This window comes from Leucopleurus acutus (assembly GCF_964270905.1).
Source record: "Leucopleurus acutus genome assembly, chromosome: 2".
Classification (NCBI taxonomy): domain Eukaryota; kingdom Metazoa; phylum Chordata; class Mammalia; order Artiodactyla; family Delphinidae; genus Leucopleurus; species Leucopleurus acutus.
The window spans coordinates 71,926,806-71,952,126 of NC_139143.1; the positions used below are offsets into that span (position 1 = coordinate 71,926,806).

The 25,321-nt window shown below is 36.8% G+C and overlaps 1 protein-coding gene across 1 annotated transcript in view; it reads left to right on the forward strand.

Moving 5' to 3' along the window:
* LOC309979027 (RAD52 motif-containing protein 1-like) overlaps positions 1–25,064 on the forward strand; it is a gene marked incomplete at both ends in the record, with an annotated part of 59,563 nt that extends 34,499 nt beyond the window's left edge. Inside the window, 2 exons of the mRNA XM_082865607.1 lie at positions 21,688–21,798; positions 24,957–25,064. Of these exons, the coding sequence (XP_082721733.1) occupies positions 21,688–21,798; positions 24,957–25,064 (219 nt within the window). The remainder of the gene's footprint in view (positions 1–21,687; positions 21,799–24,956) is intronic.
* Positions 25,065–25,321: the final 257 nt, after the last annotated feature.

Sequence of the window (25,321 nt, forward strand, 5' to 3'; positions counted from 1 at the left end):
GTATCAGTTTTAGTTTTAATTTTAAAATAATTGAAATGAATTAAATTAAAAATTCAACTCCTTAGTCACATTAGCCATTTTCAAATACTCAGAATCTTCATGTAGTTGGACATGCAACACTACATATTACAGGTAAAAATAAAATAATTTTACAAAATAGTGTTGAATAAAAAGAGCCATGTGGAAAATAATACATATAATATGATTCCACTTATATAAAGTTCAAGAAGAAGCAAGACTAAATTGTGTTGTTTATGGCTTATAGCGAAAAGGCAAAACCACATTTAAAAAGCAAGGAAATTATTACTAAAGTGAGGATAGTTGTTCCCTCTAGGAAGTCAGAGAGAGCGTTGTGATTGGAAAAGGGCACACGGGGGGCTTCTGGGATGCTGGCAGGATTCTTTCTTGACGTGAATGGTGCTACTTGGGCATATGTTTTGTAATTATTAAATAGTTGAACAGTTCAATTGAATTATTGAACAGTTATGTATATTTTATGCACATTTTAGTTTTCAAAAAGTTTGTAATGGGGGAAAAATCAGATGGCTTCATTTGCCTGATACAGTTCTATGTGGGACTTCCCAATAAGGTTTGGGGAAAGAGAGTAGGGAAGGGAAGCACTGCAACGTTGGTGCAACCAAGAGCAGGGTTTTAACCGAGACTTCCTGATCTAGAGAGTAGGCATTAACTATATGATTTGGTGGGAAGAGTGGGTGGTGTGTGTGTGTGTGTGTGTGTGTGTGCGCACGCGCGTAAGCACATGCATGATGGAGAGAGATGGACACAAAGGAGGACGTGAAAAGAAGGTTTAAATGGAAACAGAGCAGAAATCACCATCCCTAAATTAAATAAGAATTATGTTATTTAGGTGACACCATTACCCAGCTTTCCTCCACATATAGGAGTTAGTCCAATGTAGTATATAGTTATAGTTATTTTGCATTTTGATCCAGAAACAACCTTTTCATTTTTCAGAATTCTCAGTGAAAATGATTTGACTGAATTACATAAGAACTCATTTGAAGGCTTGCTATCCCTCTAATATTTGTAAGTTAATCATATTTATTTATGAGTTCTTATCTATAAAGTAGATTATCTATACAGTAATTAAGGGGTTCAAGTGAGATAATGTCTTCAATTTCTTCTAGCAATTAAATTCTACAATTCTGTAAGTCTGTGTAGGGCCCCAGCCCATCGCTAGCACTAAATATCTCCTATTCATTTTTAATTTTTTAACTATATAGACAAGGTATAGATAGAAAAATACCCTTTAGTTGTAGAGGAAAAGTGGTAATGAGGTCTCAGCAATTATAGACTCCCATATGAACCTTGTTATATACATGTTCATATAGTCTCCATCTGTATTTACATTTTGTTTATGACCTATGGATCAAATCTGGCCCACAGTCCATTTTTATACAGCTTATAAGTTAAAAGTGATTTTTAAAGGGCTATAAATGAGAAAAAAGAAAAATATGTGATGGAGACTGTATGTGGCTTGCAAAGCCTAAAATATTTACTTATCTGGCCTTTACAGAAAAGGATTGAAAAAGTTGGTTTAGTGAAATGAGAGGAATTAAAGTTAACCTCAAATTGTCACCTGCAGGACAAGAAAATATAGAACACTTACATTAATATGAAAGCCATTAACTCATAGCTTTAATAATTTAATCTAAATTAAATTAGCATTTAAGTAGTAAATATTTAAGCAGATGAATTATGTAAACAGTATTGTAAAGGGACTTCCCTGGTGGCTTACTGGTTAAGACTTTGCCTTCCAATGCAGGGGGTGTGGGTTGGATCCCTGGTCAGGGAGCTAAGATCTCACATGCCTCATGGCCAAAAAACCAAAACATGAAAAAAAAGAAGCAATATTATAACAGATTCAATAAACACTTTAAACATGGTGCACATCAAAAAAAAATCTTAAAAAAAAAATCAGTACGGTCAGGAACACGTTAAGTTACCACAAGAAAAAACTGTTGTTAAGGATTTCAATGCACGAACTGTGATACTGATATTAAGAATGTTTAAGATGATGGTTAAGTGGTATATTTAGAAATGTTCACGCTAAATAAGCATATCAGAAATGCCCCTAACAAAAATCTCTCCAGCCTTTTGTTTTCTGTTTTTTGTTTGTTTGTTTTGTTTTTAGGGCCACGCCACACGACTTGCGGGATCTTAGTTCCCTGACCAGGGATTGAACCCAGGTCCCCAGCAGTGGAAGCACCGAGTCCTAACCCCTGGATCGCCAGGGAATTCCCTCTCCAGCTTCTTTATCAAAGAGGAAATGCTTGCCTAGTATTTCTTTTTATTTAAGGATAAGGAGATAACTGTGTTTTTTGCTATAAAAGCTCAGTTCTTGTCCTTTGTCCATGGCATCCAAAGCCGTGTATGTCATTATTCCTTATTAGGCCAATTAATGATCCTCTTTAGCAAATAGATTCTTCTTGCAAATATAAAAGGCTTAAGGGAAATGGGTATAAAGAGCCTCACATGACCCTAAAAATAGTTCTTTTAATTATCAAACCTTCCAAACATTAAGGGGCAATCACCTTTATATTAGTCTCTGCCATCAGGGCTCCAAACCTTACAAACACAGTTTGCAGAAAAACAATAAGATAACTGCTCAGTGGACTATGCCCTTCATTACTTCTACTATGAAATACTTTATAATCTGATTATTTTATGTTAGCATAAGTATTCTCATTCTTTAAAAAAAATGCCAATTAATAAAAAAGCGAAAAAAGAATATGCTAATACACACTATGCCTAGTGTTGTAAACATGAAGATGGGTAAGACAGGATTCCTTTTAGCAACTCATGATCTCATAGGTAAAATAAACATATAATAAGCTCAAACCATAATGACAAAGTGCTATGGAGGCACCATGAAGTAATAAATCTACATTTCTTTTAAAACAGTCATTTCCTCCTTCTATTCACTCCCCAGCTATTTGTTGATTTTATAAATATTTGAGTTTGCTTCATGTCCACGCGTTGGCTTTAAACATGATAGACGATATACAGAAGCAGGATCTAGTCCATACTTTGAAGGAGTTTATGCTCAGAGGAAATGGGTTGCAAAAATAGCTATATTTAAAGAAAGAAATGAATATGGGGAAGGAGAGCTACAAGTTGGTATTGGAGCACAAAAGAGGTAAAAAAAAGACTTCAGATTGGATCAGGGAAGATGTTATTAGAGCAATGCTGTTTAAATGGGAGCACGAAGGGCCATTGGGTATCAATGACAGACATCTTGGGAAGAATAAGGTTGCAAAAGGAAAGTGGGAGAAAGGCAACACACAGGAAAAATACTCTGAGTACCTGTAGAGTACAAGTGGGAAGAGTAGGAGATTAGAGCCAGATCATCTAGAGTTTTGGAGGCCAAGCCAAGGATAACATGCCAAGCTATCATGTTACCACAGCAGTGCTTTAGGACAAGCTTTAGCCTGCAGCAGAACCAACCACTTGGAGGGTTTGTGAAAACACAAGTTCCAGCCCCATAGTTACTGATTTAAGAGGTCCAGAGTAGGCTGAATATTTGTATATTCAATAAGCTCACAAGAGATGCTGGTATTTGAGAACCGCTTCCAAAGAGTTAATCTGGTGATCGCGTGGAGGATGGCTTAGAAAGGGAGAGGGTAGAGATGGAAACACCAGTCTGAAGACAGTTATATCCATGCAGGTGAAATGAGAGACTAAGCTGGAATCAATGGAAATATGATAGTCAGCTATTGTCAAGAGTAGGTATTTTCGAATAAAAGTCAATATGATAGAAAGTGTAATCCTGAATTAACATTACATATTAATGATAGGAGTAACTCCCTTTCAAGTTGTGTGAAAGGTTATCTTTTATTTCTTCTAGTAATGAATTGGCCTAGAAAAACAGAACTATACTGGGGAGTGTGTAAATATAAGAATATTCCTTTTAATATTAGAAATTATAATATATAGAGATAAAAACTTTGAGCTCATAATCTAGAATTTGATGAGACTACAAAAGGTGGAATCTAATCAATGTTTCTGCCCTCAGAAAAGGTTATCTCCAAAATCTATTGATCTATAGCTGTATATTTAATTTATGAAGATCCTGAAGGTGAGACTCTTAAGAGAGGTGAAGGCAGGGTTAGGGGCTCTGGAAGGTTCAAATAGTAATTCCTAAGGTTTGGAGATTAGAACGAAGCTTCTTATTTATTATTATCATTCTAACTTCTACTAGTTATCCCTACTAATTAGATATCTAATAGCTAATTGAGGCAATATTTTCCTTTTACTTTTCCTAGAGATTTATCCTGCAATAAAATACCGTCTATCGAAAGACATACATTTGAACCACTACCTTTTTTACAGTTTATGTAAGTTACAAATATAATTCATTATGTTTGCAAATTTTATAAAGCTTAATTTTTTATAAAATTAATTTGTTACTCATTTTGAAATATGAAAATTACTACTAAAATTTTGTAGCAAATCCTTTTTATCGCTAGCAAAGATTAGTGTGAGAATAATTACACAGATCAGAGGAATCTTTATGGAGCAGTGGTTCACAACCCGGGTCATTTTTGCACACAGGTGACATTTGGTAATGTCTGGAGATATTTTTGCTTGTCAGAACTGTATATGCTACTGGCATCTAGTGGACAGAGGCCAGAGATGCTACAAAACATCCAACACTGTACAGGAGAGCCTCCCACAGCAAAGAATTATCCAGCCCAAAATGTCTATACTATTGCCTTTCTAGAGATATTAAGGATCACTTAACACAAGTATTTAATAAGCATTTACTATTTTGTATCTAATGCACCACATATATAATCATGAAAGTATAAATCATAATATCTTCCACAGAGAGATTTCTTTAGTGTATGGAGGGAGTAGTGATGTTATGTTTCATCATATATAAATTAGAATGATTGCCAAAGGATAAATGTTCTGAAAGAATATATATTTTTCTTCTTCTTTTGCTTGTGTCTTTTTTTGTAGAAATCTTGGTTGCAATTTACTTACAGAACTGAACTTTGGAACGTTTCAGGCCCAGCATGGAATGCAGTTTTTCCACAAGTAGTAAGTGAAACAGAAGATGAATAAATGTAAAAAACTGTGTGTAAAAACATCATGCAGTTATTGGTTAGCTGGGTGTAAGCCGAGTATGAACTCAGGAAAGTATGTCTTGAGAGCCATTTATTTTGTTTTTTCAAATTAGGAAACTAAGGTACAAAGAGGCCATGATACTTGTTTAACTCATATATATATGAAACACTCTGCTTTCCATAGTACTTATCTTTGGCATGGGCAATAAAAGGCACCAAGCAAAAACACTCAAAGTCGCATTGTCAAGGAATCCCACTGATGCCTCTCCAATATGCGAATGGCCCATGAAGTTCCACTTTTGAATTTAACTTTGATTCCTGCTTATGTGCAAAGTTCCTAACTGCGTAAAATGTATGCAACACAGAGCTGCAAAGAACTAAGTTTAGCACCCAATTCTTCAGGGAGCAAAAGGTGTGGGTGCTTCCCCAACATTATTAGCTCTTTTAAATGGTAAAGCAGAAAGAATTCCTGAACACACACCACAGGGCTCTCCCCAGCCACCCAGAACATTATTTTTCAAAAAGCATATATCTCTGAAGTGAATTATCTGTGGTCAATAGGAACGTTTGTAGTATGGGAAAAGACATTGTTTGTGTTCAGCTGTAGTGTGAAAAATATAAAGAAAATACATTGCTGTAGCCTAATTCAATATACTTTCTTTGCTGACTTCTCTTCAATAAGAAATGTGGGTTTTACACCCCTTCAGCTCAAAAATTCTGTGATTTCTCTTGACACAATGAAATGATAGTGGGTACGTTCAATGGCCCGAAAGTGATTTCAGACTCAAGGTAAAAAGAACTCTTCTACACCTGGCTTTGGAAAAAACTCTCTTACCTGTCTTGTGGGTCAGAAATCCAGTTTCACACAGTTCACACATTTTGGGTTAATGAAGGTGTTGAGGCTGTGTCTGGAACTGGATTAGAAATTCCTACAGATGCCTATTTTTAGTGGCCTCCTTCCTTTCCCTTGTTAGTTTGCTGATGCCTACCTTGGGGAGAGAGCACCAAGGGTCAGTCGTTCTTTTGCCTGCACACCGTAGAGCAGGGTCATGAGGTCCCTTCACAAGGAGGTTTTTGTAGCGTCAGTACAACATCTTAAGCTCACCACCTTTCCTAAACATCCAGTAACAGCAAGAGTTCCTTATAAGAATCAGAGTTTCACTATAGTTATGTAGTCAACACAGGACAATACATTGTGAAAATCAATAAAGAAAGAAATCGCAGTTTAAAAATTAATGAATTCATTCAAAAACATTCACTGAGTGCCATGCCCACTGTGTGTCAGTACTGTACAAAGTACTGGGGATACAAAGACACATAGGGCAGGGACTTTGTCCCCAAGAAGCTTTCATACTGGAAGGAGAAAGATGGATGTTGATGGGAAAACATAGATGAGAGCCATTCTAGCATCTATGCAGCAGGGTAACAAGGTGAGGGAGGTGGGTGATGAAGTCGAAAATGGGTGGTAGTTTAGAAAAGATTTGTAATGGAAGAGGCACCAACTCGTTCCTTTTGTATTTGTGTTCCTCTTAAATGACAGAAAAAGTTAGTGAAAGAATCAGAACTATCTGGTGTTGGAAATAAATTAGTACTGTACTCCTAAAACTCGTTCACAGTTACTTTCAAAAGATTGTCACAGTATAGTAAGTCTTTGTTTTGGGCTAAGTCTTTCTAATAGATAAAGCTAATTTGATTCAGGAAACATTTGCCATGGTGAGACATAAGCTTTATTGCATCTCTTTCCAAAGGCAAGCCACCAAGGGAAGACACCACCCTTGAGTTAAGTCATTTTACTACCTATAATGACATATCACTGGGGTGTTTATAAGTTGCCTGCATTAAATAAGTTTGGAAAAGGGCCCCAGCTTAGGTGGATTTATCATGAATTAAATGAAGCTTAGGGTTCAGGGCTCCCCACTTGCATAGGTCGCTTCCAAGGTCTTGAGAAGGGTCCTAGCAATTTTTGTATTCATAACTTTACATGTTTTTATTAGATAGGATTTCTCAATGTAAATGAGCTTCAGGCCCCACAAAAAGCTTGAGTCATCACCGGGTTTCAGGTAATTATAAGTCAGCAGGTTTCTTGAATGAAGCCTCTGTTATTGACAAATATCAGGTGAAGTAGTTAGCAGTGTGGTAGTATATTTTAAATCCGAAATCTACTTCAAAAATGAGCCAAGAGCTTATTAATTAATAAAGTACCACTTTTTGAATGTTGGTAGTAATCATATCTCTTTCAGATAAAATCAGGAGTGAAATATATTATGGAAAACCAGCAGTGGTTGATAACCCTAAATGTTAAGTATACTTTTTTTTTCTGACTTTAAAGTGTTTCTCCTTCATTCACCTATGAAGGTCCAGACTGCTGGCTTATTTTTAAAATTCTTTTAGTCACTTCTTTGGTTCTAACAATACAAGCTCCTAGATTTTAGAAACTGAAGGGCTCTACAATGTACAAAGGCTATATAACTTAACGAGACAGAGAACATTCACATGCTGCCTTGTCTGTGGTACATCAATATTGTACCAAGAACATAAGGACTAAGAGAGAATAAGAGGAAAATCAAAGCCTTATCCCTATTAAATTATTTACCCCGTTGTTGAGAATATCAATGAGGGAGGTGTGGCCACATTATGAAGGCAAATTGAGCTGCGGTCACAGAGCAACCCTAATGCTCCCCCAGTCAACTATCATTGGTTTCCTTTAGATAGCTATGTACACACAAAAGCTGACACACTTCAGGGTGCTGTCATCACTTTTTGCTATGTACTAGAATCCTGGCAGCTTCTCAGATTTAGAAAGGCATAAACACTAAAAACAAAAAAACTTGGGTCTGCCCTTTGCCGTGATTCAGGGTGGCTGTTTTATATGTAATAGTTCAAAATTTTGAGATTGTCACACCTAGCAACTACTATGCTTTTCTTCTCCCAACTGCCTCTTATTCTTCCCAACTGTAGTATTTTCTCCCATTCTATATGTTTTTTCACTTGCTTGATAGTGTCCTTTGGAGCACAAACTTTATAAATTTTATAAAATCCCGTTCATGTATTTTTTCTTTGGTTCTTTGTGCTTCTGGTATAATATCTAAGAAACTGTTGTCTAAAGCAGGGTCATAAAGATTTACTCCTGTGTTTTCTTCTAAGAGTTTTATAGCTTTAGCTCTTACGTTTGGATATTTGATCCGTTTGGAGTTAATTTTCATATATGGTGTGAAGTGTAGGAGTCCAGCTTCATTATTTTGTGTGTGGATGTACAGTTGTCCCAGGATCATTTGAAAAGACTGTTCTTTCCACATTGAACTGTTTTGGCACGCTTGTTGAAAATCAATAGACCATATATATGAGGGTTTATTTCTATAATGTCTATTCTGTTCCATTAATTTACATGTGTGTTCTTATTCCAGTACCACACTGTGATTGCAGTAGCTTTGAACTGAGTTTTGAAACCAGGATGTGTGAGTCCTCCCACTTTGTTCTTTACCAACATTGTTTTGGTTATTCTGTTTCCTTGAATTGCCATATGAATTTTAGAATTAGCTTGGCAGTTTCTGGAAAGAAATCAGCTGGCATTTTGTTAGGAATTGCAGTGGAACCATAGGTCGATTTGGGAAGTAGTGACATTTTAATAAGATTATCTTCCAGTCCATGAATCCAGTCCATGTCTTTATATTTATTTAGATCCTTTTCTATTTCTTTCAACAGTTTTGTACTTTTCAGTGTGAATCTTGCACTTAACTTGGTTAAAGTTTTCCCTAAGTATTTTATGTCTTTTGATGCTGTTACACATGGAATTGCTTTCTTAATTTCATTTTTGGATTACTCATTGCTGGCGTGTAGAAATAATATTGATCTTATATCCTACAACCTTGCTTAACTCATTTATTAATGCTAACAGTTATTTTCCTACATTCCCAGGAATATATCTTGTGGTCTTCCAGTTTCCCAGGAATACATTGGAACATTTAAAAGTCTCTGTGGACATCTCATGTCTCAGCTTTTCTTTTTAAGCCTTTTCGTTGGGCTGTTTTTTGCCCCAAACTGTTATCCATTGCCTTATGCAACTGCCATGTTAAAATATTTGCTTGAAAATGTTTTCCAGTAATGTCACCTGAGAAGCGGCTTTTCTCACTAGACAGCTCTCAGTCAGGTCACAGGCAAGCATTTCAAGTGAGGTCTTCCAGGGACCACAAGACATGTAAAACAATGATAGTTCTTTGGGAATGAGGCTTTGAAGGCCATCCCAGTCCATGCTTCTCCTTCTGGTACCAGAGATGTGGGCTGTTTTTCAAGGCTACCACTGGCATGGAGAGCAAAGGTCAAGGACAAGTTCAAGCAACACAGATCTCATTGTTCTTACAGAAATTAATTTGTTTTCCTTGAATAAATTGCTCCCCAATGTGCAGCAACCTGTTGGTTAAATTTCCAGAGTTCAGAAGAAGTTGATTCTGACCATTTTTGCCAGATTTGTTGTTGTTGTTATTGGTATTGTTGCTTCTATGGAGGGATGAATTTTTAGATGTCCTTCCTCCATCATTTTATTACTGATTTTCCTGCAATGTTTTTTAAAATCTCTGAAGTCTCAATGACCATAGGCTAATTAAATATTTGTCATGGGAGATGATTAAGGAAAAAATAAAAAGAGAAATAAATAACAAAATAAAATGAGAAAATATAATTCTCATAGAGGCTTTCCTAGATGGGTAGATGAAGATTGAAAAGGTATTTCTATATTTAGTGCTCTCAAACTTAAGGTTCAAGTAACAGATGTTTAAAACACGCCCACTTTTTTTTTCATTCAGGTTAAACACATGCTTTAGAGTCAGAACTGAGTTCAAATTCCAGCTCTGCTTCTTACTAGCTTGATGACTTAGGACAAGTTATGAAACTTCTGTGTGCCTCAGTTTCCTCATTTGTACAATGGGGTAATATATCTATCACATAAGGTTACTGTGAGGATTAACTGTTAAATGCTGATCACAGATGCCTGGCAACCCAAAAGATATTAGTTTTGATAGTTATCTTTCTAATATTCTGGAAAAATACGCTAATAATTCTTGAGTAGAGTTAACCTAAAGTCAGATATTCTTTTCTTTCTTCCTGTTTCTTCTGAGGTTTTTTTCCCCCTTATTTGTTTTAAAGAATTAAGAAAAAAAAAGAAAGAAAGTACTAAGAAGGAAATCCATCCCAGCATTTTGGAATAAAATTTTGCTCCCCAAAATTAATTTGTTTATTTTATTGATATATAAACAAAATGTTATTTATTTATTCGGGAAACATTTAGTAAATACCTAGTAAATATTAGGCACTGTGTCAGGCAGAGGAATAATAATGACAATAAAGTGTGATCCCTGCTCTCATGTTGCTGACAGTCTAAGAGACTGACAAGTAAACAGGTGATTACATACACAGTAACAAAGGCTGTGATACACGTATACACATGGGAGTATGTGATGGGAGTATGGCTTTCACCAGTTCCTCTTGGATTTATCTCTTCTTCTTAGGCTCCAGAACCAAGGAATTAGCCCTATTTTTGTCTTTAACTGGGTAGTTTAAATCATTAAATTAAAAAAAATTGTAGAGATGAAAGAAGAACACCTTGAATTATGGAGGACACTAGAAATAGTACTTTTTTACAGAGCGAGGGCTTCCTACCAGCATAGTCACTTTGATGGTTTTTAACCTGAAAAGTTCTTTGACATATTTTTTCTTTGCTAGCCACTTTTTTTCTATTTTTTTCTTTGTTTCTCTTCTCCACTTTATCATCTAGAGACCTGGGTTCCCAATGAAAGAGTGTTTTAAAGATTCTAATGGTGATTTATAGGTAAAGTGAGAAAATGGTTTTTTTTTGACCTTCAAGTTCCATACCAAAAAAAACGAATATAAGCTTTCATGGAAGTAATTGAAAATGCAGATAATTTTAATTCCATTCCATTTTTCAGAATTCTCAATCGTAATCTTTTGACAACAGTTGAAGATTCTTATCTTTTTAAGTTGCCAGCATTAAAATATTTGTAAGTATTGCAACACTTTCATGGCTCAAAATATAATTTCTGCTCTTTTTTACTTTCGTCAGAGATTGAGTATTTTGCCTAAAAAGTCATAATTTAGATTTTAACTGGGTTATTGAATAAGACTTATTGACAAACAAAAGGATTAAGAAAGAATATATATGGGTAAGACAGCCAGCAGAGAATGAGAACAGTGTTGAAGAACACATATAGTTATGGAAGATGTAGATGCGTGTGGGAATATTATTTAACCCAGAAAGCAAAAAGGAATAAGGGGTACATTATTTTTTTTTAATGAGTGATCAAAGAGGTAGATGCAATTGAAAATGAGAAGTTCGGATAATAAAAAATGATTGTGCTGTTCAGCACCAAGGTCATTCATTTGATGATGCAAATTTAAATTTCTTCAGTAAGAGTGCTTTAGAATTATCATCTATGGCAAGTCAGAAGCCAGAATTGAAGTAATCACATGTTAAGTATCTTCTTAAGTTTAGAATTTTTGTCTTTGGGTTTTATATCATGCATGTTTGGGCTTCTCCTTCAGAGACATGGGAACAACACAAGTGTCACTTACAACAATTGAAGGCATCCTCATGATGACCCTTGAATTAGAAAAACTGTAAGTTGATTTTTCTGACATTTATTTTCACTCAATTGTTTTTTTAGGTTTGTTTTATTATTTTCTTAAGTCAGGTTTATTTATGTATAATTTTCATTTCACAAAATTCACTATTTTTAAATATACAGTGTGATGTGTTTTGACAAAAGTACACTTCTGTAGCCACCACCACATTTGAGGTAAAGAACACTTCTGCACTCCCAAAAGACCCCTCATGTCCCTTTGTAGTCAATCCATCCTCCTCCCACTACCAGCCCCTGGCAACCAACAATCTGATTTTTGTCCGTATAATGTTGTCTTTTCCAGAATATCTTATAACTGAAAGCATGTGTTATATAGCCTTTTGTTTTTGGCTTCTTTCACTTACCAGTCTCTTTGGAGATTCATCTGTTTTGCTGCACCTGTCAGTAGTTCATTCTTTTTATTGCTGAGTAGTATTCTAGTTGTGTGGATACACAGTTTGTTTACATATTCATCGTTTGATGAACATTTGAGTTTTTTCTAGTTTTCTGGCTATTATGAACAAAGCCTCTGAAAACACTCACATGTGTGTATGAACATATGTTTTGTGCGATCATATGTTTTCATTTCTTTGGGGTAAAATACCTAAGGGTGGGATTGCTTCATCATATGCTAAGTGCATATTTAACTTTTTAAGAAACTGCTGAACAGTTTTCTAAACTGCCTGTGCCATTTTGCTTTCCCACTAGCAGTCTGTGAGAGTTGCAGTTTCTCCACATCGTCACCTGATCCTTATATATGTTTTTTTTTTAATTAGCATTTCTAGAATGTGTGTAGTTGCATCTCGTGTTTTTTGCCACATTTTGCATTTCTGTAATAGCTGATGATGTTGAGTGTCTATTCATGTGCAAACATCTTTTTAAATGAACTGTCTGTTCAAATCCATTTTTAATTGGATATTTATATTGAGTTTTAACAGTGCTTTATATAAAAAGCAATGGAAAAAGTCCTTTCTCTCAGATATTTGTTTAGTAAATATCTTCTCCCAGATTGTGACTTATCTTCATTGGATTAAAGTGTCTCTGAAGACTAGAAGTTTGAAATTTTTGATGAACTCTAATTTAGCAATTTTTCCTTTTTTTCATATTTATTTAATTTATTTCTTTGCTTGTGGTGTGTCTTAGTTGCCGCAGATGGACTCCTTAGTTGCGGCTCATGGGCTTCTTAGTTGTGGCATGTGAACTCTTAGTTGCGGCATGCATGTGGGATCTAGTTCCCTGATCAGGGATTAAACCTGGGCCCCCTGCGTTGGGAATGCGGAGTCTTAACCACCAGGGAAGTCCCTTAGCAATTTTTCTTAGATGGTTTGTGCTTTTTTGTGTCTTATCTAAGAAATCTTTTCCTGAGACCCCATTGTCTAACCCAAAATCACAAAGATTTTCTCCTATGTTTTCTTCCGGAAGTTGTATAGTTCCATTTAGGTCTATGATTCATTTTGAGTTAATTTTCATATATGTTTTGAGGGAAGGGTCAACTTTCATTTTTTTGCAGTTTAAAAATCTATTTCTGTAGGACCCTATGGTGACAGCTTATTACACAACTTACTGCACCTTAAATTGTGCCATCCCCCCTCCAATATGGCAAGCTAATAGAAACTTTCTGTTATGCCAAGGCTAGTTAAGGGGATTGCATGAGATTAGTATGTGGAAAGGATCCTGCATTTAGCACTCTATTCCAACCATCTTAGGTCAGCTGACAAATGAGTGTCTTCACCACGCCATCACACATTGTTCACTGCTCTAGCCTCATCTTCTTCAGCCTCCCACAGCATCTGCCACAATTGCGATCCCTCTCTTGTCAGGTAGATGCCCTCCTCTCTGGATATTAAAAATTATTTCCCTATGTAACTACAATACTGTTAACACACAGTATTGAAGAAATAAAATTCCTACACAATAATATTACGTAATAAAGATTGCTATTCAAATTTCCCCAATTGTCTCTCTCATATAATATCATTTCTTTTAACAGCTTTTTGAGGTATAATTGACATACAGTAATCTGTTTTCACACACACACATACATACACACCATGAAGACATCACCAAAATCAAAATGTCCATCACCTCAGAAAGTTTCTTAATGTCTCTTTGTAATTCTTCCTTCCTATCGTTCCTTGCCCTTCCCAATCGCCAGGCAACCATTGATCTGCATTCTGTTTGCATTTTCTAGAATTTTATGTAAATAGAATCATACACTGTATACATTTTTCTAACTGGCTTCTAACTCAGCATGATTATTTTAATCTTCATCCATATTGATGTATATATCAGTAATTTATTTCTGTTTATTGCTGAATAGTATTCCATTATATGGATGTACCCTAATTTATCTATTCACCATTGATGGACATGTGAGTTGTTTCAGTCTTTGTCTATAACAGATAATATTGCTATGAATATTTGTTTACAAGTCTTTGTATGGATGTATACTTCCATTTCTCTTGTGTAAATACCTGCAAGTAGAATCATTGGTAAGTGTATGTTTTATTTTTTTAAAAATACCTGTTTTCCATACCATTTTGATCATTTTACATCTCTACCAGCAGTGTATGAGAATTGCATTTTCTTCACGTTGCGGCCAACACTTGCTATGCTCAGTATTTTTAATTTTAGATAGTATAATAGGTGTGTAGTTGTATTTCACTGTAGCATCCCTCATGATTAATCATGTCAAACAACTATTCATATGCTTATTTTCCATGTGTATATCTTTGAATCTTTAATCTATATTTTTCTGGAGTTTTGAGAGTTCTTTATATATTCCGGAAATTAGTCCTTTATCCAGTATATAAGTTGCTAAGTATTTTCTCCCATTCTGTGACTCATCTTTTCGTTCTCTCAGGAGTGTCTTTTGCAGGGCAGAAATTTTTAATTTTGACGGTGTCTAATTTATCTATTTTTTTCTTTTATGCGTTATGTTTTTGGTGTTGTATCTAAGAAATTTTGCCTAACTCAAGGTCATAAAATTTTTCACCTGTTTTCTTCTAGAAGTTCTATGTTTTACATTTAGATCTCTGAACCAATTTCAGTTCATTTCTGTATATGGTTTGGATGGAAGTTCTTTTTTTGTTTGTTTTGTTTTGTTTTGCACCTGGATATTCAATTGTTCCAGCATCATTTGTTGAAAAGACTATCGTTTCTCCACTTAAATGCCTTTGAACCTGAAAATCAGTTGTCCACATCTCTCTAGTTTTGAACTTTCCATTCTGTTCCTTTCATTTTTTTTGTCTATCTTTACCCTACTATTACAATGTCTTGAAAGTGTAGCTTCATAACCCTTGAAATCAGTTACTGTTAGTTCTTCAACTTTGTTCTTTTTCAACATTGTTTTAGTTATTCTAAATTTTATTTCTACATGAATTTTAGAATTAGCTTGTCAATTTCTATAGAAAAGCCTACTGGGCTTTTGATCTATAAATCAATTTGGGGAGAATTGATGTCTTAACAATATTGAATCTTCTGACCCATGAATACATTATATCTCTCCATTTATTTAGGCCTTCCTTAATTTCCCCCAGCAATATTTTTCAGTTTTCAGTGTGCAAGTCTTTTACATCTTTTGTCACATTTGTTTAAGTATTTTATATGTTTGATTCTATTATAAGTAGTATTAAAAAACTTTGATCTCTGATTATTTGTTGAGATAAATTAATCTTTTTGTATGTTGATCTTGTACCCTGCAAACTTGATAAACTCATTTATTAGTTCCAGTAGCATTTTTGTAGTTTGTATCAGGTTTTCTACATAATCATGTTATCAGCAAATAAAGATAGTTCTACTTCTTCATTTCCATTCTGAATATCTCTTATTTTTTGTTGCCCTATTGCACTGGCTAGAACCTTCAGTGCAATGTCAAATAGAAGTAATGAGAGTAGACATCCTTGCTTTTGTCCTGATCCTGGAGAGAAAGTACTTTGTCCTTCACCATTAAATATGATGTTAGGTTTTTTTGTAGAAGTCATTTATCAAGTTCAGGAAGTCTCTTTCCATTCCTATTCTACTCAGGGTTTTTTTTTCTTTAATCAGGAATGGATGTTAGATTCTCTTTTCTTGCATCTAATGCAATGATTATGTGATTTTTCCCTTTTCTTAATTTGTTTATTTATTTTTGGCTGCATTGGGTCTTCATTGCGGCATGCAGGCTTTCTCTGGTTGTGGCGAGCAGGGACTAAACTTGGTTGCAGTATGCCGGCTTCTCATTGCGGTGGCTTCTCTTGTTGCAGAGCACAGGCTCTAGGTGAACAGGCTTCACTAGTTGTGGCACATGGGCTCAGTATTTGTGGCTCACAGGCTCTAGAGCACAGGCTCAGTAGCTGTGGTGCACGGGCTTAGGTGCTCCGTGGCATGTGGGATCTTCCGGGACCAGGGCTGAAACCCATGTCCCCTGCACTGGCAGGTGGATTCTTAACCACTGCTTCACCAGAGATGTCCTGATTTTTCTTTTTTATAGTGTACTAAGTTGGGTAAATTGATTTTCAAATATTAAACCAACCTTTCTTTCCTGAGATAAACCCCACTTGGTCATGATGTATCATCTTTTTATATATTACTGGATTTGATAGGTTAAAATTTTATTAAGAATTTTTGTCTCTGTGTTCATGTGAGATATTGGCCTATAGTTTTCTTGTAATGTCATTGTCTAATTTTGATACGGTGAAAGTTGGCCTTATAAAAAAGTTGGGAAATATTCCCTTCTCTTCAACTTTCTGGTAAAGTTTTTGTAGCACTGGCATTATTTTATTCCTTAAATGTTCGGTAGAATTTATCAGTTAAGCCACCTGGACTTGAAGCTTTCTTTGTTGGAAGGCTTTAAATTGCACATTCAATTTCTTTAATACCTTTATTCTTTAATAAACTTTAGTAGTGCATGTCTTTCAAGGAATTTTTCCATTTCATCTTGAATTTATTGGTATAAAGTATTCTATAATATTCTCTTATTATCCTTTTAATATCTATAGTATTTTTCTGTTTTCCATTTTATTTATTTCTACCTTGAGCTTTATTGTGTTCTTTCTTCTCTTACTCTGTGATTAATTTGCTCTCGTTTTTCCAGTTTAAGGTGGAAGTTGAGGAAGCTGAGTACCGCATTAGCAATAACCCACATCTTGACATATTATGTTTTCAGTTTCAGTGAGTTCAAAATAGTTTCTGATTTCCCTTTTGATTTCTTCTTTGACCACGAAGTTACTCAGAAGAGTGTTGTTTAGTTTCCAAATATTTGGAGCTTTTTCAGATTTGTTAATTTCTAATTTATTTCCATTGTGTTCAGAGACATATATTAAATGACTAAAATCCTTTAAAAAATTTTTTTAAGTATTTTTTAAAATTTATTTTTTTGCTGCGTTGGGTCTTTGTTGCTTCGCCTCGGCTTTCTCCAGTTGTGGCAAGCAGGGGCTGTTCTTCGTTGCAGTGCGTTGGCTTCTCATTGGATAACTTCTCTTGTTATAGAGCACAGGCTCCAGGTGCGTGGGCTTCAGTAGTTGTGGCACACAGGCTTTAGAGCGCAGGCTCAGTAGTTGTTGGCTACGGACTCAGTTGCTCCACGGCATGTGGGATCTTCCCGGACCAGGGATCAAACCTGTGTCCCCTGCATTGGCAGGCACATTCTTAAACACTGAACCACCAGGGAAGTCCCTATTCCTGTATTCTTAATCTTCTGTGTAGATCCATATTCCAATCTGGTGTCATTTTCCTTCTGCTTAAAAATACTTATTTTAAAATTTCTTATAGTGAAATTCTACTAGTAATGAATTCTTTCAGCTTTTGTATGTCTGAGATAGTCTTTATTTTGCTTTGGCTTTGACAGATCTGGGTATAGAATTCTAGCTTGATAGAATTCAGTTCACTACTTTAAAGATGTTATTCCACTGAGATCTCATTTACGTTGTTTCCAACAAAAATTCTGCTGTCATTGTTTTCTTTCTTCCTCTGCATGTATTGTGTAGTTTTTTCCTCTGGCTGCTTTTAAATTTTTCTCTTTATTGCTGGTTTTGAGCAATTTGATTATTTTTTGTGCCTTGGTGTAGTTTTGTCCATGTTTCTTATGCTTAAAGTTCATTGATCTTCTTGAGTTTGTGGCTTTATAGTGTTTACCAATCTGGGAAAATTATGGCTATTATTTCTTCAAATTTTTGTATTTCTCCTCTCCTTCATGGACTCTAAGTACACATGTATTAGGCGACTTGAAGTTGTTGCACAGCTCACTGATGCTCTATTCATTTTTGTTGTTGTTTTGTTTTGTTACTCTTTTTGTTTCATTTTGTGTAGTTTCTATTACTATGCCTTAATGTTCACTTACCGTTTCTTCTGCAGTGTCTAATCTCCCATTAAGGTCGTTCAATATCTTTTTCATTTCCACATGGTTTTTAACCTCTAGAAGCTCAATTTGGGCCTATTTTACATTTTCTATGCCTATACTTAACATTTTCAGTGTATAGTGTGGGTTTTTTTAACATATGAAATACAGTTATAATAACTTTATTTCAGGTATAATAACTTTTTAAATGTTCTTTTCTGTGAATTCTAACATCTGTATAGATTATGGTTTAGTTTTGATTGATTGCCTTTTCTCCTCAGTATGGGTCATATTTTCCTACTTCTTTGCATGCTTGACAATTTTTCATATGATCCCCGATATTGTGAATTGTGGTTTCTTGTGTGATATATATATTTATATTCCTGTAAAATGCTTGGCCTTTGTTTTGGGTGAAATTAAGTTACTCAAAACAATTTTATTCTTTTAGGTCTAGCTTTTAAGATTCGTTGGGTAGGAGTCCAAGTACCCTTTAGTCTGGAGCACATTATTTGCAACTACTGAGATAAGTCCTTTCTGAGTATCATGAGGGTTTCCAGTCTGACTTGTAGGAACAGCTATTATTCCTACAACCCTGTGTGATATCCAGTTATTCTTATTATTAATCCTTTCATGTGGGTTCTTTGCCTGGCATCAAGTAATTCCTCACACAAATGTACTGACAAATACTTTGTTGAATTCTCAAGAGATCCCTCTGCATATCTCCAGAGTTCTTTGTCTGTGCACTTCTTTTCTCTCTGATAGTCTGCTCTGTGAACTCTAGTTACCTTGGTTTTCCCAGACTCTCAGCTCCATTTCCTCAGTCAGGGAGTCCACCAGGCTCTGCCTGGACTTCTCTTTCCTGTACGATGACCAGGGCACTCTCTCAGAGAAGTAAGTTGGGCAATTATAGGGATCACTTCATTTATTTCCCATTTCCTGGGGATCACTGAACTTTATTGCCTGAGGTCCAGTTTCTTGAAAACTGTTATTTCGTACGTTCTGTTTGATGTTTTCATTGTTTCAGGTGGGAGGTTAAATTGGTCCTTGTAACTTCATCTTGACCAGAAGCCAATAACATTCTTTAAGTCTGTTTTGTTTTGATACAGGGTCCAGTTAAAGATTAGGCATTGCATGTCATGCCTTTGTTTCCTTTAATCTGGAATATTTCCCTACCACATTTTTTTGGGGGGGGCTTTTATGACATTGGCGTTTTTGAAGAATCTAAGCCAGTTGTCGTGAAATTGCCCCACAATCAGTATTTGTCTGTTTCATCATTAGATTCAAAGTAAATATTTTGGGGAAGAATACTATATAGGTGATGTATTCTTCATACTTCATCACTTCAGGTGTCCCAGGACTAAGTTTGATCACTTAATTAAGGTGGTATCTTCCATATCTCTCCATTGTAAAGTTATTTTTCCCCTTGGTAATTGATAAATCATATGTGGGTTGATACTTTGGGATCAGTGAAGATCGTACTTTCAAACAACTCTTCACCCAACTGTGCATCAATGATAATCCTAGTGTGAATCGATTATTACATTGATAGATGCAAAATGACACTTTCCTAATTCTATCTTTCCTTTTGCATTTATTAGCTGACATTATTCTATAAAGAAGAGTTCCCCACTTTTCATTTTGAGTATCATTATGAACTCACGTGCTTTTTTTTTCAATTAACTATGTTATACCTTATTATAATGATAAAGTTATTCTTTCGAATGTTCCTTTTGTCCAGATTTGGCCAATGCGATCTCTGTTATTGTTTAACCACATGATGCTTTTTTATTACTAGAATAACTTCTAATATATTACTACTCACAAATAGGACCTGAGAAAGGGACTCCAGAAGGTGCGGTCTTATTCAGACTCTTCTTAGAAGTCTGCCTTCTTCCTGTGTACTCTCAACCCAAAGTGAGGATTTCGGGTTGGAAGGAGATAATTCTGAATTAAACTACAGATCAATGTCACTCAATTCTAATCCCTATTCACTTTTTTCTAGGCATACCATACCTACTGCCATCCTAATCCTTCTGTTGGGCACCTCTCTCCTCCTCTATATTTATTTACAACAGTCAAGAGCAGCAATTGGCCACCGGCCCCTATCCAGTTCTGCAGTCCATATGCCCCCAAGAACTCCTTTTTGCACTAGTCTGTGGTGGCCTTGGCCTACCTCTTCTACCTACTCAAGTAACTCTTTTACCACGAATTTAATTACCTGTGTTTCCATTTATAGGATCTTACCTAGCCTTATGGCCTGCTGCCTCTGCCAATTTAAAAATACCATTGAGGTTGTCTGAAAGACAGTCAAGCTGCGTTGTGACAGGGAATGCCTGACAGACATCACACGTTGTGGTGAGTCTCAATTGCAGGATAATAAATTTTTAATTTTTAATTTAATGTTTTAATTTTTATTTGTAATCAGTGATGATACATTTTAAAATTAATGATGTAATTGCATTATTTTAATTCATTAATTGAGAGTTCCAGCTCCCTAAGTTTCTAAGAATTACCCCCTGGCTAAAAATCAGATTCTTGTTTACATTATTAAGCTAATAATATCTCAGTTACATTGTTAGCTTAATAATGTAACTGATCCGCATACATAAAGGAACAAGAGAAAGGAATGGAAGGGGGAAGGGAATTAACATTACTGGCCTCATATCCTGTGCTGTGCCCTCTGCAAATGAGAACTTATTGACATAGTGCCTCACAGTTTGTAAACTGATTTTATATACATTAGGTCTCAAGTACCCTTTGTCTTATAGGCCAAGTGTAAATATATTTTGTTTGTTTCTGCAATTTTAAAAAGAGGACAATTGATGCTGTTTTATGTCCTCTTTGGAGCCTGAGAGTTTCTGGTTCCATAACCAGAAGCTGCTACCCAGCCCTTCTAATGGAATGGAGAGCTAGCTTATTCTTAGACTGTCAAGCTCTGAACTTGCTCTGAATCTCAAGCTTTTCTATCTACAAAACACTCAGGGGCTTTCAACTGTTTTTTTATATATTAGATTTATTGGCACTAACTTTTTAAAGAGCGCGGGCACGCGTTCTCTGGCGCAGTTCGCTTGCGCCCTGAGCCGCGCACGCGCTGTGACGATAGGATGGTGCAGTTGGTACCTTTTGCGGTTCCCATTGTGCGTGACAAAACCTTGCCGCTGTGGGAGCTGAGCTCTCGACCCACGGCCGAGGCCTTGCAAGTGAGACGAGCCGGAGCAGAGGGAGGGGTGGAGGAAGCCGCCCCGCGCCCCAGTAACTGGGCTCCCCGGGGTACTGCTTCAGCACCTCATCTGCCTGTGCTCTCCGCTGAGAGGAATCTTAGTTCTAGAGATGACCTGAGCAGTCAGCTCTCCCCCATAGGCTTTTGAGAGATAGTTCCCAACAGAAGTCATTGCCTCCTAATGCTTCTCGAAGCTTAGGATTTCAGAGGGAAACTTGGTCATGAAATGAGAAGTGTTTGGAGTTCCAGGCTCACCACAGTTACCTGTGGCAAAGGGCTGGGGGAATATAAGGGAATGGGTGGTTTGGTTTCCTGGGCCTGAAACTTACTGCACTTTCTTAGCGTGGGACCGCCCTACAGCATTCTCTCTTCACAGTCTTCTGCCGGTTTGGCCTTCTGTATTCGGTCTGAGTCTCCCCAAACGCAGCAGTGGCCTGTCCTGGGTTCTATGCCATCATCAAGTTTTATTCAGCAATGGATGCCCACAGAGCCCAAAAGCCATGTGACCAGAAGCAGCTTTTTCACACATCTCCAGTGAAGGTGGGTCCAAATGTGGAATTCCTCGCTCTACTGGGATGATGTGCTGAATTTAAAACTAATAGGCCATTGGGAATTCCCTGGCTGTCCACTGGTTAGGACTCTGCACTTTCACTGCTGAGGGCCCGGGTCCAATCCCTGGTCTGGGAACTAAGATACCAGGGGAAAAAAAAAAAAAAAAAGGCCAGCGTTTGTACAGCACTGTGGTGTACAGAATGCTCTCAGATGCACTGCTCCACTGATCCCCCAGTTCCCCAGTTGTTTCCTTTTTGCTAGATGAAGAAACTCGAACTCAGGATGGTTAAGTGACTTACTTAAGTTTCATGACAGTAAACGTGGAAACTAGAGGCCAAACCCAAACTTAACTGATGTTAAACCCCATGTCATTTTACGCTGCCCCTTAATTTAAGAAATCTTCACAAGAGTCTTCCTTTTATTTACTTTTATATGGATTTTAAATGTGTGAGGTTGACAATTTTAAAAAAATTTATTTATTTATTTATTTTTGGCTGCGTTGGGTCTTGTTGCTGCGTGCCGGCTTTTTCTATTTGCGGCGAGCGGGTGTTGCTCTTCGTTGCCATGCGTGGGCTTCTCATCACGACGGTTTCTTTTGTTGTGGAGCATGGGTTCTAGGCACGCGGGCTTCAGTAGTTGTGTCTCACAGACTCTAAGCACAGGCTCAGTAGATGTGGCACACGGGCTTAGTTGCTCTGCGGCATGTGGGAACTTCCTGGACCAGGGACCGAACCCATGTCCCCTGCAATGGCAGGCAGACTCTTAACAATTGTGCCACCAGGGAAGTCCCGAGCTTGACAAACTTTGGTCATATGTAACATAAAGGAGGCTTCATCATCATCATCACTCTCAAACTGCCTATTCAGAACTCCCTTCAGATTCCAGAAAATGGTTAAAATATTCTCTAATGCATTGTAGAAACCTTATTCCATATCAACATGCCATCCAATTTTACTTTTCCAGAATTAACATTTCATTATGTGCCTCCATTCAGCCACCATTCCTTTTTCAAGGACCTTTCCAATTCCTCTGAGTAAGTGAGTGAGGCTTAGATTTCCCAGACCTTTCCCTTTATAATTTTGGGTCTTCTCTGATTGGCTTCTTGCTCTGGCTACTTCCTACTGACCTGCTGCCTATTCTCCCCGTATTTCTTTTCTCACTGATTTCACCTATATTGAATCTGAGAACTCTCCTCAGATGGGACTCCAGGTACACTACCTCCCACCTCTGTAATCTGTTTAACACCCGCTTCAATCCTGGCTGTACTCCCTGGGATTGAAATGATTTTGTGTCGGACATTCTTTAGTTTGCGGACCCTGCGACCATTTCACGTACCACTCAGATATTACAGATGGTCCTGGAAAGAGTATGAAACAGTTACTTGGTATCAGTTGTAAGTAATGAGTTCTTTTCTTATATTGGACATTAAGACCATTCGATAAGTCTAGGTTGTGAGATTTTCACAGCGTAAAGCCCGTCACTGATAGAGTAATGAAGAAAATGTTCTCCAAGTCACTATAGAGTTGAGAGGAAAGGGCATTCATATTAGATTTCTTTATTTAATGCAGAGCCTTAGTTTACTACCCACACCCCCGCAATTGTTTCCTTATTTACTTATGCGTTCTTTTTCAATTTTATTTATATATTTATTTATTTGGTTGCACCGGGTCTCAGTTGCACCAGGTGGGCTCTTTGGTTGCGGCTCAAGGGCTCCCCAGTTGTGGCATGTGGTGTCCCCATTTGCAGCAGGCAGGCTCCTTTAGTTGTGGCTTGCAGGCTCCTTAAATGTGACATGTGAACTCTTAGTTGCAGCATGCATGTGAGACCTAGTTCCCTGACCAGAGATCGAACCCGGGCCACCTGCATTGGGACCAAGGAGTCTTAACCACTGCACCAGCATGGAAGTTCCAATTATGTGTTATTTTATTCACTGGCAGGTATACATACGTCTTAGCTTTTTTCCCCTGTGTTTTTTATAAATACAGAAAAGAGAATAACATCTTAAAATAAATGAAGGAAAGGCCTAATGTATCTGAGCTTTTCTCAGTAGCATGAAGGGAAATGTTTGCCAGCAAGAACTGTGGCAAGGTTATCCCAGATGTGAACTGTCTCTACCACCCAGGGGCTCAGAGCCCTTCTGAAGCTTCCTAATTGTCCAGGACAGCTTCATTATGACTCACCACACAGGACCTAGCGTCCCATGTGACACTCAACATTTAAAAATTAGTCTTCATTTCTCCTTCCCTGCAGGCAGCTTCAGTTGGAGAAAGTACTTTCATTTTATTATGTACTCATTCATTCACTCAGTCAACAGACCATCGCTCCTCTATTATATGACAATATTTATGCTTGTTTCTGGTAACAAGGAAAGAATAATACATGGTTCCTTCAAGCACTGAAGGAGCTCATAAACTAGTGACAGAGGAAGATGCACAAACAAATCAACAAAGAATTAACAATGCTTTGACTTTATTTGTATTATTTGAATTTTTATTACTATATTTATATACTATACCATGTTCAAAATGGAAATAGACATTTAAGAAAGAACTAGTGATGTAAAAAATCCACAGTAATATGGAAGTTCTTTAGAGAGTTAAGAAAGGAAATATTTGCACTCTCAAAGAAGCTTGTTAATGCAGATGAACCTCTAACTCTTTTCGTTGCTTCATTTACATTTATAGAGGTAGACGTATTCCCTCTTCTTACAGGGGTTAGTAACTTGGGGAGGGGGTGCTACAGATTAAGGTCCTAATTCAGTGGCAGGTCCATCTTGTCTCCTCTTCAGGTCATATTCTCAAGCAGGAGCTACAGGATGAGATGAGTAAAACAGTTCACTTCCTTTGCTTACCCCCAGCCCCATAATAGGCTTCTGCCAGGCTTCCTTGGTTGCTTTCATCATCACTTTCACCACCAGAGGTCAGGGAACCTCCCGGTTAATCAGGGGCCCTGGAAATGATGCAGAAAAGTACTGACTTAAAAATAATAAATAACATGTATTTAGGGCTCACTGTGAACACATTGCTTAAAATGTCCTACTTAATCTTCACAACCACTCTATAAAATTGGTATTGATAAATCTCAGGTATATCCAAAATAAGTCTCTGTGTAGGGTTGTGATATTTTTAGGTCTTTTATGTCTTTAGGTTCGTCTCGGCACCAGACATAAGGCGGTTCACCATAATACGCTTGCCCTAAAGAGCTCCAGATGCCAAGAATTGGCAAATTACTTCTTTGGTTTCCATGGGTGGTGAAAAAGGATCATCAAGGTAAACTCTGTAGACTTTCTTTCACTAACCAGACTCTTTTCAACACTGAACTCCTAGACTTTAGAGAGAAGAATAGAACAGGGTTATGGGGAGGAGATGTGAGAGACTTCCACATGGAAGTATCTGAGTATTGGCCTACCACCTAGAATTAGTGATAATCTCAATGACTTGGATGGTGGTGTCCATAATTTTCTCCAGTATTTCTATGGTATATCATAAAAAATACTTGTCCATATCTAGTC